This window comes from Myotis yumanensis, unplaced genomic scaffold (genome assembly GCF_028538775.1).
Source record: "Myotis yumanensis isolate MYYU_CA2020_CCGP unplaced genomic scaffold, mMyoYum1.0.hap1 SCAF_1, whole genome shotgun sequence".
NCBI classification, from domain to species: Eukaryota; Metazoa; Chordata; class Mammalia; order Chiroptera; family Vespertilionidae; genus Myotis; species Myotis yumanensis.
The window spans coordinates 196221997-196238564 of NW_027223752.1; the positions used below are offsets into that span (position 1 = coordinate 196221997).

The 16568-nt window shown below is 37.0% G+C and overlaps 1 protein-coding gene across 1 annotated transcript; it reads right to left on the minus strand.

Moving 5' to 3' along the window:
- Positions 1–3207: 3207 nt before the first annotated feature.
- On the minus strand, positions 3208–6416 carry LOC138994025 (uncharacterized). The gene is made up of 2 exons (XM_070393652.1): positions 6321–6416; positions 3208–4902 (listed from the first exon to the last, which is right to left on the minus strand). Exons 1-2 carry the CDS (start codon positions 6414–6416, stop codon positions 3208–3210), a joined length of 1791 nt encoding a protein of 596 aa, XP_070249753.1.
- Between the last annotated feature and the right edge of the window lie 10152 nt (positions 6417–16568).

The window sequence follows — 16568 nt, forward strand, 5'->3', positions numbered from 1 at the left end:
AAAAAAACAAAACAAAACATAAAAAATAGATTTGATTAAAATGAATTTTTAGCTCTGAGTTGTTTAACTCTAATAATAAGGGTGTGTTCCAGGAGTGGGGAGGACATCTTCACATTGGAGATTTATTTCCTGCATTAAAAAAGACAAGGTATGTCCAGGTGCCCTTCTGGCACCGGATGCATATCAAGTAACTTTAATTCAAAGTAATCAATATATCATTGTGGGATATTTTGGGGTGGCCTATCCTGAACTCTAAAAGTTCCCTGGAAGTTTCACCTATAAAAAGATGGGCTGGAGGCTTCAGAGAGAGAGAAAATGGGTTAAAATCTGAGTCGTAAAATATCTACAAAGAGAGAGAAAAAAATTATAACGAGGACAAACAAACAGAAGAGAACGAACTGGATCACATTTTCCCGTACCCATTAAATCAGTCTCTGATTTCTAGAAATAAGTCATTACAATACAGTGTCTCTGCTTTATTTATCTGGTGAAGATATTAATCCTCCCTTTTAATAGACTTAGGTTAGATACTCAATGCCCCATTTGGTTTACATAGAAGCAACATTCTTCTTGATGATTGCACAGGCTTCTCCTTGCTGGGCAGTCAGTGTATCCAGGGCCTGAGGAGTTTGGAGCACAACAAAGACTAAGCTATTAACTTCTGACTTGCGGTCTTCCCAAAATTTGCATAGTGGCATTGAACTCTTGTTCTATTACCATGAAGACATTCAAGATCACTTTTTCCAATTTATAATTTCCAAAGCTGAGGAATAAGACCCTCAACCCTGAAAGGTACTTGGAATTATGACACATGAGTGGATTTGTTCCAATTTCTCGACTGGCACATTGTTGTGGCACGTCTTTAGGAACAAAGCTGCCCAAATTTGTAATTTGGCTGGCATTTACTGCAGAGTATTTAGGGACAGAAAGATACCTGGCTCAGTTATCCAAGTCCCTATCATCCTAAGCATTTAGGTGGGAACCCTTTATATACTTTATTGTCACATAACATAAAAAGACCATGAGGTTTACTGATCAGGTCAAAGTGGAGTCTATAATTCCTAGGACCTGAAATATCTCATGATTTTATTCAGCATCGATACATCTTGGCGATCTATAAGAGCAGAGCAGACTGCAAAAGCGCTGGTATAGAAGGCCTATCGTCTGTTTTTGGCAGCTATATAGCTTGATTCTGTTAGTTGGCTAAGTAGGTCCAGATTTTTGGTTCATGCCTATATAGTGTGGTATTGAGCAGCTAAATCACAGGAGCAGCTACAATATCCCAAGTTTCACCAAAACATTTGGTGATTTGAGAGATATTTGTCATCAATAAGGTAATGCTACAGTCACTTATAAACTCCTTGGCACTTTTGAAGATGGCATCTATGGAATCAAACCACAGAGTTTGATTGCAATGTTATTATTTATGGTATGTTACCCAGGAAAAGTCCAATATGATGGCAGAAACTCTGATAGCCCCATGCTGGAAAATGAGTGGAGTGTGAGTTTATTTGTAATGCATAAGCAGCATTGATGTTTATAAACCAGATTATGGTGATGACACCTGATAAGGACATTGGGAAAATCTGGTATGTAGTGCCCTAGAGTAGGAGTTCAAAGTTGTTCTTAAAAGGACAAATGCACATAGATACAAATAAATATAACTTTGTCTTTTCATACATGCTACAAAGAATTAGTGTTATATTTTTGTGTAAAAGAATCAAAGAACAAGAGTCAGAGACAAAAATTTGAAGTGATGGCAACATACCTGACTGGCTTTATTAGGTTTATTACATACAAGTTAGACTGTAACCATATTTGCTGGTTGCATTCTGAAAAGTAATTTTCTGCTATAACAAAATTTCATTTTAATTATACTTTAATAAAATAAATAAAATGCTGCTTCATGTCTCATTCAGATGTTTCGATTTGCTAGAATAGTTAGAATGGACTTTTCAATCCAGAAATAAATGAATCAATGATGCCATCATTAATACAAAATGATTGTATGATTTGAGAAATAGTTTGAGGGAGATAAAGTGGTCAATTTATTAAGATATACTATTTGTGTTTTATATTTGCAAGCCTACAAATATAGGCTGATCTATTTAAGAGAACACATTTAAGGTTTTTAATATATACTAGAGGCCTGATGCACGAAATTCATGCAAGGGTAGGCCTTCCTTCCAGCCGGCACTGGTTTCTCTCTGGCACCCGGGACCCGGGCTTCCCTCACAGCCCCGCCTTCATCTAGAAGGTTGTCCAGAAGGACGTCCAGTCTAGTTAGCATATTATGCTTTTATTATTATAGATTTTTGTGTGTTTATTTTGATAAATTTATATATTATTTCCATCTCAATTTAATTTTCCTTTTCTTTGAAATTTATATTATATTTTTACTACTTAGTTTTCCCACAGATATGTGCATTTCCAGGTAAAGGCAGTAAAAATTGATATGCTTTTATAATGTTTCTTGCTGCCATCTCTTCCCCTGTTTGTGCAGGAATCCAGGAACACTCATTGTTTCCTTGCCTGCTTATTTGGCTTCAAGATACTGAGCCTGTTCCTTACTAGCAATTCAGCCTTCTCTGCTTAGCTGTCTACTCTGGGAGGATGACTATAAAAATTTATTACATGGATTCCCTTGCCTGTGAGATTTGATTGGATCCCAGTGATAAAAGCAATAGGAGAAGGAGAGAGGTGTGGGTACTATCCTGCTCTCCCCATGGTGGGGGCTGTGTTATGGTGCAGTAGTTACATTCCTTCACAGCAACAGGTCCCACTGGTGGCTTTTTGTTAACTCTCTCAACTCTCATTTAGCCGCTGGTGTTAGTATTTGATCCTTCTACCCCATCAAGTCTCAGCACACTACCAGCTCCGCTGTGGCTAGACCCAAAATGCCTCAACATCCTTTGTTGGTTCACTAATCCTGTTCATTATATTTAAGAAGATCCTTTATTAAATGTCCTTTTTTTTTTTTTTTTTAAAAAAAATTAAGGGCTTCTGGTTTATTCTGGGAAAATGACATACCAGCTGTTGGTAGGTAATAAAATATAGGATAGAGTGGTAGTTATTATGACAGCAATTGGTGCTTATTGTTGCTCAAATAGTACTTTATTGTTTTGGTGTGCTGGTTAGATCAGGGTTGATTCCAATGAAGTAGCTGCAGTTTATTTTTCCTAATAGGTCAGAGTATTTCTCATATCTTCAACCAAAATAGGAAGCAAAATTATCAAAAAAACGCTTTATAGCTGCTTTGATAGCTGCTTTAGTGCTTAATGTAGTGTGATTGGGAGTTGTCACTTGGATAGTGGTACTGGGCAATGGGGTAGAGGGAGAGTTAGTGGTACTTTGAATAGCAGTTGTAGTAGATGCTGAAGGGGTTGCTGCCGATGTTGTGGTAGTGAGGTCTGTTGAAGTGGTAGGTAGTGTTAAGGAGGTGGTGGCTTCAGTTGTAGTGATGGTTGGTTCTGTGGAAATGCTGCTGGTGATGGTTGTAGTAGTTGGTTCTGTGGAAGTGGTGGTGGCTATTGTTGTGGGAGATTCTGTGGAAATGGTGGTGGTTGTGATGGTTGTGGGTTCTGTGGAAGTGGTGGTTGCTGTTGTGGGAGGTTCTGTGGAAGGGAGGGTGGTTGCTGTTGTGGGAGGTCCTGTGGAAGTGAGGGTGGTTGCTGTTGTGGGAGGTTCTGTGGAAGTGATGGTAGTTGCTGTTGTGGGAGGTTCTGTGGAAGTGGTAGTGATTGTTTTGGAAATGGCTTCTCTGAAACCAATTGCGGTTGCTATTGTAGTGGTTTCTGTGTAAGTAGTGGTGGTGGGCTCTGTGGAAGTGGTATCTGGTATGGTTGTGGGTTCTGTAGAAGTGGTGGAGGCTGTTGTGGTGGGTTCTGTGGAAGTGTTATCTGATGTTGGGGTGGTGGGTTCTGTGGAAGTGGTGTCTGGTGTGGTTGTGGGTTCTGTGGAAGTGATGGTGGTTGCTGTTGTGGGAGGTTCTGTGGAAGTGAGGGTGGTTGCTGTTGTGGGAGGTTCTGTGGAAGTGATGGTGGTTGCTGTTGTGGGAGGTTCTGTGGAAGTGATGGTGGTTGCTGTTGTGGGAGGTTCTGTGGAAGTGAGGGTGGTTGCTGTTGTGGGAGGTTCTGTGGAAGTGAGGGTGGTTGCTGTTGTGGGAGGTTCTGTGGAAGTGAGGGTGGTTGCTGTTGTGGGAGGTTCTGTGGAAGTGAGGGTGGTTGCTGTTGTGGGAGGTTCTGTGGAAGTGAGGGTGGTTGCTGTTGTGGGAGGTTCTGTGGAAGTGAGGGTGGTTGCTGTTGTGGGAGGTTCTGTGGAAGTGAGGGTGGTTGCTGTTGTGGGAGGTTCTGTGGAAGTGGTGGAGGCTGTTGTGGTGGGTTCTGTGGAAGTGAGGGTGGTTGCTGTTGTGGGAGGTTCTGTGGAAGTGGTGGAGGCTGTTGTGGTGGGTTCTGTGGAAGTGGTGGAGGCTGTTGTGGTGGGTTCTGTGGAAGTGGTGGTAGTTGTAGTGGTGGTAGGTTCTGTAGTGGTAGGGGTTGTGGTTGTAGATTTGGGAGTTGTTTTAATTACGGGTTGAGGTTTATCAGGATATGGAAAAACGGGATATAAGGGTTTTGGCTTCCTAATAGGTCCTGGAGGGTAAGGCCTTGGTTGAAAAGGTGAATTTGGATAAACTGGAAAAGGTCGAGGTTGTCTAATAGGGTTTGATGGAAGGGGTCCAAAGGGAGGAGGAGGAATGTTCCACGATGGCTGAAAAAAAGGAGGAGGATGGGGTGGTGGAATAAATCCTGGGCCATAGGGAGGATTAAGGCCTGGTGGAAACCCTCTTGGCGGGGGCAGACCGGGTGGTGGCCGCAGGACAGGTCCGTAGGGTCCCCTGGGAGCTCTCTGGCTGTCACTGGGCTGTGGTGATAAAAATCAAACAGAAACACAAAAATAAGGTTTTAAATTTGATCACTTAAAGTTCTAACATTAGTATATGTAATTTAAAATCTCATACAGTCATATACTTCATTGAAAAAAATAAGTTAGAAGAAAGAGTAGAATATTCTCCTCCCTTCTGGAACTCTAGCACTCAGTAAAAAGTAGCATTGTATAAAATGCAAAAACAAAACAAAACAAAAGACAACATTACTTTCAGACCTAAAGGTTTTAGAAGGGATCAAATCACCTTGATTAACTAATGAAAAAGGCTACCTTTGGAAGTTGGTTCAAATGGAAGTAAGTGCTCTAGTGTAATGACTAGTATACATTTGGTCTTGCCCAAGATGTCCACAGAGACATTTGGTCCATATCAACCCATCTACCTCATCCCATGTGCTATGGCCACCTAGGCTCCCGAGGTGAGAAGGGTCATTATTGGCAATGCAGCCATAACACAATTATTGAACCAATAAAACATGGTAGTCTTTTTTATGTATTAATCCTGTAAACCAAACGTATAAATAAACATTCTGGGCTGTTTGGACCCAGGGACATTTTCTAAGCATGGATAGTATGGACAGGACTTAATTTCAAAAATCTTTTGGCATGGACCAAATGTTCCTGTGGACACTTTGCACAGGACCAAATACCCGACAAGCCAGCAGAACTCCTTGGGGATGTTCTTTCTTACTCCCCATTCCAATAAATCAGTGAGATTCCAGGCTCTGAACCATTAGTTAGTTGTGTTTATTGAGAAACTGTTATATATAACACATCCTTTAGGGGCTAAGGAAAACATATTTAAGATATGAACCCCTGCTTATATAAGTCTGAAATCCAGTAGAAACCAAAAACCCCCAAATCACAACCCAAACAAAACAATAAAAAGTCTGTAGGAAGCAGTGTGATGTGTTACTTAAGACAAAGACACTGAAGTCTGATGTTAGAACCAATCCTTCCTCTGTAGCAAGCTAGCTGAGGTGTTTACACTCTCTCTGCCATGGTCTCCTCATTTCTGAAATAATTCTAGAAATAGTTCTGATATTATACAGTGGTTGATAAGATTATGTATAATTTATGCATAGTGCTTAGACATAGTAAATAAAGTGAGGAATCAATATACATTTGAGCTATTTCATACTCTATGATTGCCAGGGTAGCAATTGCCAATTTGCTTATATGACAGCAGTTTAAATTATAATTGACAAATGTGCAAAAAATTCTATATGCAATAGCAATTTGAAGGGAAAGTATATCTTTGACAAAAGAGAGATTAAGAATTGCCTAGTAGAAAAGATAGCATTTAAAATGAGGCTTAATTAATAGAGTAGAAATGGGGAGGAAGGAAATAAAATGAAATGAATTTTATAAGCCAATGAACAGTGTCAGGAAAATACCAATCCTATTCTAGAAGCAGTCAAAACACCAGTTTGAACAGAAGTTTCAGTCACTCTTGCAGCATTCAACTTCTTGCCTCTGTGTCTTTCTTCCATATTGACTTAGGCAACATCAAACTTTTAGATCAACTCTAGACAATTTACCTTCTCTGTTTCTACTTGCAGGCTGGTGAACATTGCAAGAGAATCTCGCCAATCCCTAAATATTAGAAACACTAGAGATGCACAGTGTCTCCCCTCATCTGGCACCTCAGCAGTGCTAATCCATTCTTCCCTATTTCCCCCAAAAGGCTGTCTTCTCAACATCCACACACCTTCTCCAGCTCTCTTCCCTCCCACTCCCTAGAAAGATGATCTTGCCTTCTATTTCACAAAATTGAGGCTATCACACGGAGGACTTTGCTTTTCTGCCCACATACCTATAAAACCCACCTATATACAGTTGTCCTCCCTTCCTGTTTACATCCAACTTCTTCACCTGTATTCAGTATGGACCGATCACTTCCTTCCTATGGCCTTCTCTTAATTATCACTTTCCCCTTCAACCTCTTTTTTATTTCTGGCTTTATGGTCTCAGGCTATATAATTTCAATTTACATCTCATATACTAAAGTAGCTCATTGACCACCTAGTGTACCCCTGCACTATCATCACTAGGTTACCCCTTTCCATTCCTAGCCAGATATTGGGGAAGGCTGGACTAGATTTCCTGTTTCTACTTCCTAATATCCAATTTGCTATTTATCCTGGAATCTATTCCCAACACACAACCTCATCTCTTTTTACAAAGATCAGCAATGACTCAACAATGACACGAAGAATTTAGCTTAGAATTTGGCCTATTTTGATTGTCAATGAAACTAAAAGTTACTTTTTGTAAACTTCTTAATAATGCTGGGCTAATTTTATGATTATTTTATAAATTATAAATTAGGCTTTTACATGCCCTATTGCCTCGGAATGTGCCTCTGTCTCTCAGGAGTTAACAAACGAAAGCTGTGGGCCCAAGGCAGCCTGCCTGGTTTGGTAAATAAAATTTTATTGGGACACAGTCATACTTATTTGTTTATTGTGGCTGCTTTTGTTCTTCCTAGGCTGAGTTAATTGGTTGGATTAAGAGACTTTATGGCCCACAAAGCCTAAAATATTTAGTACCTGACACTTTTGGGAAAAAGTTTGTTAATACCTGGCTATTATTTCCAATCTACCCTGTATTCTCAGACAGGTTTTGTACAAGACTATTACACTACTGTCAATGGGCAGCATTAAATAAATATTTATGGGTGCTGTTCAGATATTTAGGAGTTTCTTTTTCTGACAAACATCACCGAATATGGGAAGTGAGGGTGTGTGGGAAGAGACTATATCTAAACCTGATTTCATGCACTAGTATCTTTGCACATCACTCAAAGTAAAATCCCGAGCTAATGGAAGGCTTATGAGACTCTATGATATCTCACTCTCCTCTATCCCTCTGCTCTCACCTCCTAATCCTGTCTTCCCTTCTGACTCTGTTCGAGGCCTACTTGTTCCTCATGAGAGATATGGCTGCCAATTTTGGCATTTCCTGTTTTGTCTCATTGTCTAGTTTGCTTTTTCACCTCCTTCAAGTCTCTAATTAAATGTCATTTTCTACCTCACTGTCCTATCTAAAATTGCAACATTGTTGTATTCCCCTCTTACCCCTCCTAAGAGTCACCATTCTCTCCTCCTTGTCCTGCATTACACATAAGCTCCATGATGTTAGTAAGGTTTTGTCTACTTTGCTCACTGCCATTTACCCAACATCTCGAATAGTACATGGTAGACAGCAGGTGTTTAATAAATATTTTGTGGTGAATGAATTACATGAGTTAGTGATAGCAGAAATTACCTTAACTTAAGTCCTCATTTTTTCTAATTTTGGTTTTATGACTTCTGCTGACCAGGGCCTTGCAATCAAAATGTTAGTCACTGACCAAGATCATCAACATCAGCACCATCTGAGAGCTGGTTAAAAATGTAGACTCCATGCAGGTCTAGTATCTATTTCTACACAATCCTCTGGTGATTTGTGTGCCTATTAGAATTTGTGGAATTTTAGAAATGCCAGCTGGCCTATGTTATTTGAAAACTGCTTATAGATTGTTCAGTTCTGAATAGGGGTTTGATTCATTTATGCTGATTATCACTTTTTTTTTCTTATACTCTTTCACTTTTTTCTGCTTTTTGTTCTTAAAGATTAGAAATTGCCACCCTTATTGCTCTTTTCCAAACAGCTTAGTGGACAGAATGTGCTGCCCTTAGTTATCTTGTGTGCCTAGTAGATATCTCTTGTCAAATATTGACTCTTTGTCTTGAAGCTTAGACTTGGCTGATTATCCATCCCCACACCATACTTCTGATATCTTATAAAATGACATGCATGAGTAGGTCAGAGTCAGATAACTATTTGTTAGTCATACAGTCAACTACAGAAGCAAATTCAATAACTTGTTTCATTGTTGAGGGTTCACCTCATTTGCTGCTCTATGCTACATGTATGTGCAGCCCAAGTACTTGTCTGGCCTTCCAGGGTTTTTGCAAAGTTTAATTCTCATGTGAGAAAAATCCATGTATTAAATTCATGTTTTTTAGGACATCCTCTGCTTCTTATATAAATCGGATTCTATAATTTTATAAACTAGAAAATAGTTTGTCTTAATTTGCATTAGTCTTGCAGTTCAGACTTCTGGAATAGAAATGTGCCATTAGTTTGTAAGAATTTAAGACTCTTCAAGAATGATGTTTTGTATACGTCTCCTTAGAAGTTGCCTATTATCAGTATGAAGCAGAGTTGTAGGAAAGGGAACAAAGATAGCATTTTCTCTCTTATTGTCTCTGAAGATTGCTCCATTCAACAATGTTAGATAACATTTTATCTAACTTTGTCAACTTTGCTTGCCTATGGAACTTTCTTTATCTTCTAGTCTATTAACATTCTTAGGAAGTCTGAAGCATAATTTAATAATGTGGTCAGAGGAGTCATATTTGCCACAATGTATGGGGAAATGCTTAAAAAAAGTGGTTTATTCTAGCATGATAAATTTGATGATTAATTATAACCATTGACCTAAGAGTTTTTCATTTGATTTCAGGTCAATTTATCTTAACATTTTTCTTTATATACCTCATGTAATTATAACACAATAGGATTAGAAGTTAATTTCAAAAATGTATTTGCATGATCTCAAACATCAGCATGCATAAGAATCTTCTATAAGATAGGTTCCCAGGCCCAAAGCCAGATTTTTTTTCTTTCAATTCTTGGATAGGGTCTGAAAATATACATTCTGAATAATTAGATCACATGTTTTTTTTATACAGATTCCCATGAAGTGAAATATTTTTCCATTTTAACATCATATTATAAATTAAAATATAGTGAAAATGAACCACTTGTCCAAGAATATTTACACAGATGTCATTAAATTTACTAGAACAATAATTCTACTTCATTTGTTTATACTCTTGAAAGTTCTTATTAACGTATATTTGTTCACTGTGTAATGTAGACAATTACTAAATAGTTCCTTTTAGGAATTTACTATGAAATGAAGACTTAATCTATGAAGCTCCTGATTTTGAATTCAACACTGGTACTTTTTGTGTCATCCAGTACTGGGCTCAGCACACAGTAGACTGTCAGAAATTATTAAAAATATGATCTCACTTATATGTGGAATCTAATGAACAAAATAAACCCAGAGACAAAGAAGCAGGAAACAGACTGTGGAATCTCAGAGGGAAGGTGGGGGTGGGTGGGTGAGAAGAGATCAACCAAAGAACTTGTATGCATACATGCATAACCCATGGACACAGACAATAGTGTGGTGAAGGCCTAAGGCATGGAGTGCAGGTGGGCTAGAGGGGTCAATGGGAAAAAAGGGAACATCTGTAATACTTTCAACAATAAAAATTTAAAAAAGTGAAACATATTTTGAGCACTCTCTCTCCTCTCTGTCATCCCAATACCAGCACATACTATGGTAATTGTTATTTCTCTGAGGTTCATATTATTCCATTGATGTTTCTGGCTATGGAACTTATTCCTTCCTTCTTTGCATTATATATTTCGAGTCTACCAAGTGCTTTTCAAAAATGTGAATGAATGTATTTCTAGAGAAGATGACCTGTTTTATTTTCTTTCTTGTTTTTATTTTTCCTTAAGTGAAAAAGCAGAATGGAGTAAACAATAACGTAGGAATTTACTTCTCAACCAATGAACAGAAACATGTTAACTGTAACCAATGTGTTTTTGGAGATTTAGAAAATTTACAAATATTTTCTTAAAATATATTTTTTCTTGATCTCAGAGAGGAAGGGAGAGGGAGAGAGATAGAAACATCAATGATGAGAGAGAATCATTGATTGGCTGCCTCCTGCATGCCCCGCTCTGGGGATCAAGCCTGCAACCCAGGCATGTGTCCTTGACCAATTGAACCTGCAACACTTTGGTCCATAGGTTGATGCTCTACTGCTGAGCCAAACCGGCCAGGGCTATAAATATTTTTAACAAAAATGATTATAAAATGATCTGTAAATCTAGAAAATTTATCTTGAACTTTCTATTTTCCCATAGCCTTACAACATTTAGTAAATTTCAGTTATATTTTTCTGATTGATTGTTGTGCTTTTGAAAAAAAAAGAAGAGATGTTCCTAGATAAAGAGATAGCTTTCCCAGATTCTACCTGCCTTCTATCCCTTCATACTCAAAATTACTGGCCAGAAAGTCATATGAAAAAAAAGAAAGAAAAAAGAAAGTAGGGCCCGGTGTGTGTGGCTCAGTGTTTGAGTATTCCAGTCAGGGCACATGCCCAGGTTGCAGGCTCTATCACCAGTAGGATGTGTGAAGGAGGCAGCTGATCAATGGTTCTCTCTCATTGATGTTTCTATCTCTCTCCCTCTCCCTTCCTCTTTCTGAAATCAGTAAAAAACATATTTTTTAAAAAAGAAAGTAGGAAAAAATCTATACTGATGACATCTTGACACTATATTGTTATATAATGAAGGAGGACATCATTGGTATCAAAATTTTGTTTGAAGTTATAATTAAGAAGTATATTGAAGAGTATTTAGGACTGGGGGGAACTTACCGTGAAACATGCAGTAAGAGCCAACAGGCTGAAGATGAAAGTTAATTCTTTCATTTTTTAATATTGTTCCTGAAAGGACGAGATTACAAGTGGTTAATGAAATTGATAACGTAATTTTTCTTAATTTAAAATAAAAATTGAGAAAGAATTCTAGTGCATGTTCTATGATATGATAGAGAGAGAGAGAGAGAGAGAGAGAGAGAACCCAGCCCTTTAAATATATGTTTGTTTTGGGGAAAGGAAGAAGCATACATGCACAGCAATTTTGTTATATATTTGATATTTTATAACAAAATGATAGGACTTGTATGAAAGGTAACCCCAGATACTTTTAAAATACCTTTTGAAAAGCAAAGCTTTATAGGCAATTCTTGTGGCCTCCAGTAGTGACTAATTTGGAGAGATATAACTTATTTGGTTGTACTTTTGATAATATTTGTTAAAATTAGTCAAAATTTATAGACTTCTATAAATTCATTATCTGGATAGAGCCAACGTGAATGGACTTTTGTAAAGCCTAATTTCTTAATACAATTTATTTTTAAAAACAAAAAATGTAATTCCTGTTAGATTTATCTGAAGGGGAAATAATTGCAACATGTATCTTTCCTTTAACATCAATCTACCAAGGTACTATTACTCTGATCTTTTTTCCCATTTGATTCCCCAAAGCAAATTATTATCTATCATTGACTAAATTAAGAAAAAGAGTTTTTTGTCCTTAATTTGATTTATTTTTCAGCAGTATATAACAACTTGTGCTCTGGGCAGCTAAATTCAAGCACCATCATGCTGACAGATTGCCGTGGGGTCAATGAGGTGCCTATCATCTGTACCAGCTTTGAAAATGACATAGAAAGAGAGGTCCACAGATCCCACAGTGGTATGGTCATGAGGCCACCCACTTGAAAGTGCTTTTTAAATAGGCTCTCTCTGTAGACAGTTTAAAAACACATAAAATACCCGCCTCAAAAACAGCAGAAATGCATATTATTTTTATGTCTTTTAGACTCTTCTACTCATGATTGGCTTTAGAGACTATTAACATATATCAGCAGAAAAGAGTCAACAAGTTATGAAATTGGATGTAAATTTTACAACCATTCAGTATGATTGTTCTTCATGACTTACTCTTTCAAAAATGTTAAAGATTAGGTGAGAATGTTTAAGTTTTATTCACTTAGGTGAGAATGTTTAAGTTTATTCACAAAATTCAATTGTAAAATAGTGTGTTGTCAATTACAGTCACTGTGTTACACTGTAGATCCCAAGACTTATTATAACTGGGAAGATTTGTACTTTTTACCAACTTCTCTCTATATCCCCAACCACAGCCTCTGGCAACCACTTTTCTACCCTCTGTTTCTATGAGTTTGACTTTTTTTTTTTTTTAGATTCTTTTTTCATGCAATATTTGTCTTTCCACCCCCCCGGCTTAATTCTACTTAGCAAAATGCTCTTCAGGTTTCTCTACGTTTTTTTTCTTTTTAAAGGCTGAATAATATTCCAATATTGTTTATCACATGTGAGAATAAAAGCTTGAGAACCCACGCAAAAATTCAAACTTCAAAGTAAAAATACTTACATCTACATTTCTAATACGTACCTGGACTGGAGTTTCTTCTCTGGAGCAACCAAACTTGCTTAATTTTACTTTTGCCAGGCAGTCGGTTTACACAGCCACAGTCTGCAAATTCAAGGAGAAAAAGGACTTCTACAGAAAATCTGGCTTTTAAATACCTTTGTCTGGATTTTTATTGGAGTTAAGAGGAAGGTTGAGGGAAGGTAATCTGGGTTGATTTTCTTTACTGAAACAAAGAAATGATAGTTACAGTTGCCAGTTTGGCAACTTCATCCACAGAACTGTGATCCAATCACTGTCTACCAGGCCTTGGGAAAGCATACGGAATGGTCTAAGACAGTAGTTTCCCAACTTGACTGCACATTAAAATAACCTGGGCAGCTTTCACAATCCATGGGGCAGGAAGACAGGCAAAAGTATTTTAAAACTGTCTTGTAGTGTTCACAAAACAAAGTCTTGATTGAGAACCACTGCTGTAAATTAGTGTGATTCTAGTTTCCCCATGTCTAGGCATATGTATCGGAGCTGATATGTGTACTGTAAGAGTTAGTTTATTTGGCAAGGTGGATTTTGAAAAATGGGAAAAGGAGGAAGTTAAAATAAATGCCATGTCTCAATTTTGGAAGTAAGAAAAAAGATCTTGTGGTGGGAAGGGCAGAGTTAGTAAACAGTCTTTATAGTTTTTTAATCCTAATTTGATATTTCCTCCTAGGTGGAATTTTGTTTAACATTAGATGTAATTTTATTTAAAGGTACTGTAAACAAGCTTTTGAGCTAATTAAAATATCAAACATAGAAATTGCTTAAGAAATGTTCCTGTAGCTAATGAATAGCTACTTAAAGTGTAAGAAAATACTCTAAGATATATTAGGTTCTGTAAGTATGTGGTGTTATCTTCATTATCATAACAATATGAATGGGTACAATACATTCTAGACTAGCAAAGATGCAAGGTGTGGAAAATTACATAAACTATTTTTAACTTGTGGCAAATGGATATAGTATAACAGATAATTTGATATTTACAATGAATCTGGCTACTGAGAGATTTACTCATATGTGATCAATGTTTTCAGTTGAGAAAAATTATCCTATCCTAGGATAATTTTTTGAGTTTTTACCATGTCCTAACTATGTGATAATAATTTCATGTGGATTAGATCATTATCATTTAATCATCACAATCAATCTTTGCAATTTATGTTACTATTATCAGATTACTGGTTAAAAATGAATCATAGGGAAGTCAATTAACTTTATGTTTGTACAAATATTTAATATAGGGTTGACCTTAAATTTGACAGATTTAAGAGTTTGAGTTTTTTTCCACTGTGTTATTTTATTCCCCAAATTTAATTGTTTTTCAATAGCTTAACTAATTAGCATACTTTTGAAATTATAGCACTCACTGAAGTGTGCATGAAACCCCTTAGTAATTTATCATATCAATCTAGAGCAGTGGTTCTCAACCTTCCTAATGCCGCGACCCTTTAATACAGTTCCTCATGTTGTGGTGACCCCCAACCATAAAATTATTTTCTACGCTACTTCATAACTGTAATTTTGCTACTGTTATGAATCGTAATGGAAATATCTGATATGCAGGATATATTTTCATTGTTACAAATTGAACATAATTAAAGCATAGTGATTAATCACAAAAACAATATGTAATTATATATGTGTTTTCCGATGGTCTTAGGCGACCCCTGTGAAAGGGTCGTTTGACCCCCAAAGGGGTCGTGACTCACAGGTTGAGAACCGCTGATCTAGAGGGTTGCAAACATTAAAGAATAGCAGGAGAAGAATCAGAAAGAAAATATCAGATTGCAGTACATGTAAGTATTTTTCAAGAAATATTTTATGGTTGTACCTGTGGGTGTTTATGGGGTTATGTAAATTATATGTCTTTGAGTTGCAGTCAGAAAAGTATGAAAGCCTTTGTCATAGTTTAGTGGTGTATGTGGGATGAAGTCAAGTAGCCTGGCTGGAATCCCACCTCCCTTCTGTGTTTAGCTGTATGCTGTATGGACAACTACTTAATCACATGTGCCAACACTGTCATCCACAAAATAAGATAGTATTAATTCTATGTGATAGAATTGTTATGACGATTAAATGAAATGGCATATATAAAATATGATCCATGTGTTTATTAATTGCTGGTCAAAATTTTAATAGGACTTTCTTCCTTACCTCAGTTAATTTTTTAAAAAATATATTTTATTGATTTTTTACAGAGAGGAAGGGATAGAAATAGAGAGTCAGAAGCATCAATCAGCTGCCTCCTGCACATCTCTTACTGGGGATGTGCCCACAACCCAGGTACATGCCCTTAACTGGAATCGAACCTGGGACCTTTCAGTCCGCAGGCTGACGCTCTATCCACTGAGCCAAACCGGTTTTGGCAGTTAATTTTTAAAATACCCTGATATGATAGTTTTCTGGTAATTGAGGTATGATGCATATTTAAATTTTAAAGGTGATTTAAAAGGTTTTGGTGGTGATGGGGGCATTGAGTTGAAGTTGCTCTTAAACTACCAAGTTTTCTTGTCATATCTTTGGCTCATGATTTCATGTAGTTGACAAGTAGAAATCATACACAATAGATTAATTTATTTCTTTTTTTTAAAAAATATTTTTATTGATTTCAGAGAAGAAGGGAGAGGGGAAGGGAATTAGAAACATCAATGATGAGAGAGACTCATTGATTGGTTACCTCTTGCACACCCCCTACTGGGGATGGAGCCCGAAACCCAGGCATGTGCCCTGACTGGGAATCGAACCCAGGACCTCTTGGTCCATGGGACGACGCTCAATCCACTGAGCCATCACAGCTGGGCTAATTTATTTCTTAATTGGCCATCTGTATGTTCTCTTTCAAGAAATGTCTGCTCAGGTCCTCTGCCCACTTTTAAAATGGATTGTTTACTTTTTTGAGTTGTGTGAGTTCCTTATCTATTTTGGATATTAACTCTTATGTACGTCCCCAAAATTTTGATATGTCATATTGCCTTTCTCATTTTTACTATGTTTTTTTTATTTCTTCTTTTATTTCTTCATTGAGCCAGTTGTTATTTAGTAGCATGTTGTTTAAGCTCCATATACTTGTGGTTTTTCCAGCTTCTTTTTTGCAGTTGATTTTTAATTTCAAAGCATTGTGTTTGGAGAATATGCTTGTTATGATTTTAACCTTCCTTAATTTGAGGAGGCAAGTTTTGTGTCTCAAGTCTATCACTTCAACACACGCATACAGAGAGAACCAGTATTTCATGTTACCTTCCAAATCTAACTAATCTTCATAAACTTAACTAACGTTATATGTTACATAGTATGCTGCAGAAATTAGTCAAGTGAATTTATAGTCAGGTCATTTTACTTCAAAGTTTAATACCAACATTTATTTTCTGGGTAATAACAGACAAGCTATTTTAACTCATTGTGCCTCAATATCTTCATTGAAAAATGTGGACATTTATAATTTCTTTTTTTTTTTAAAATATATTTTATTGATTTTTTACAGAGAGGAAGGGAGAGAGATAGAGAGCTAG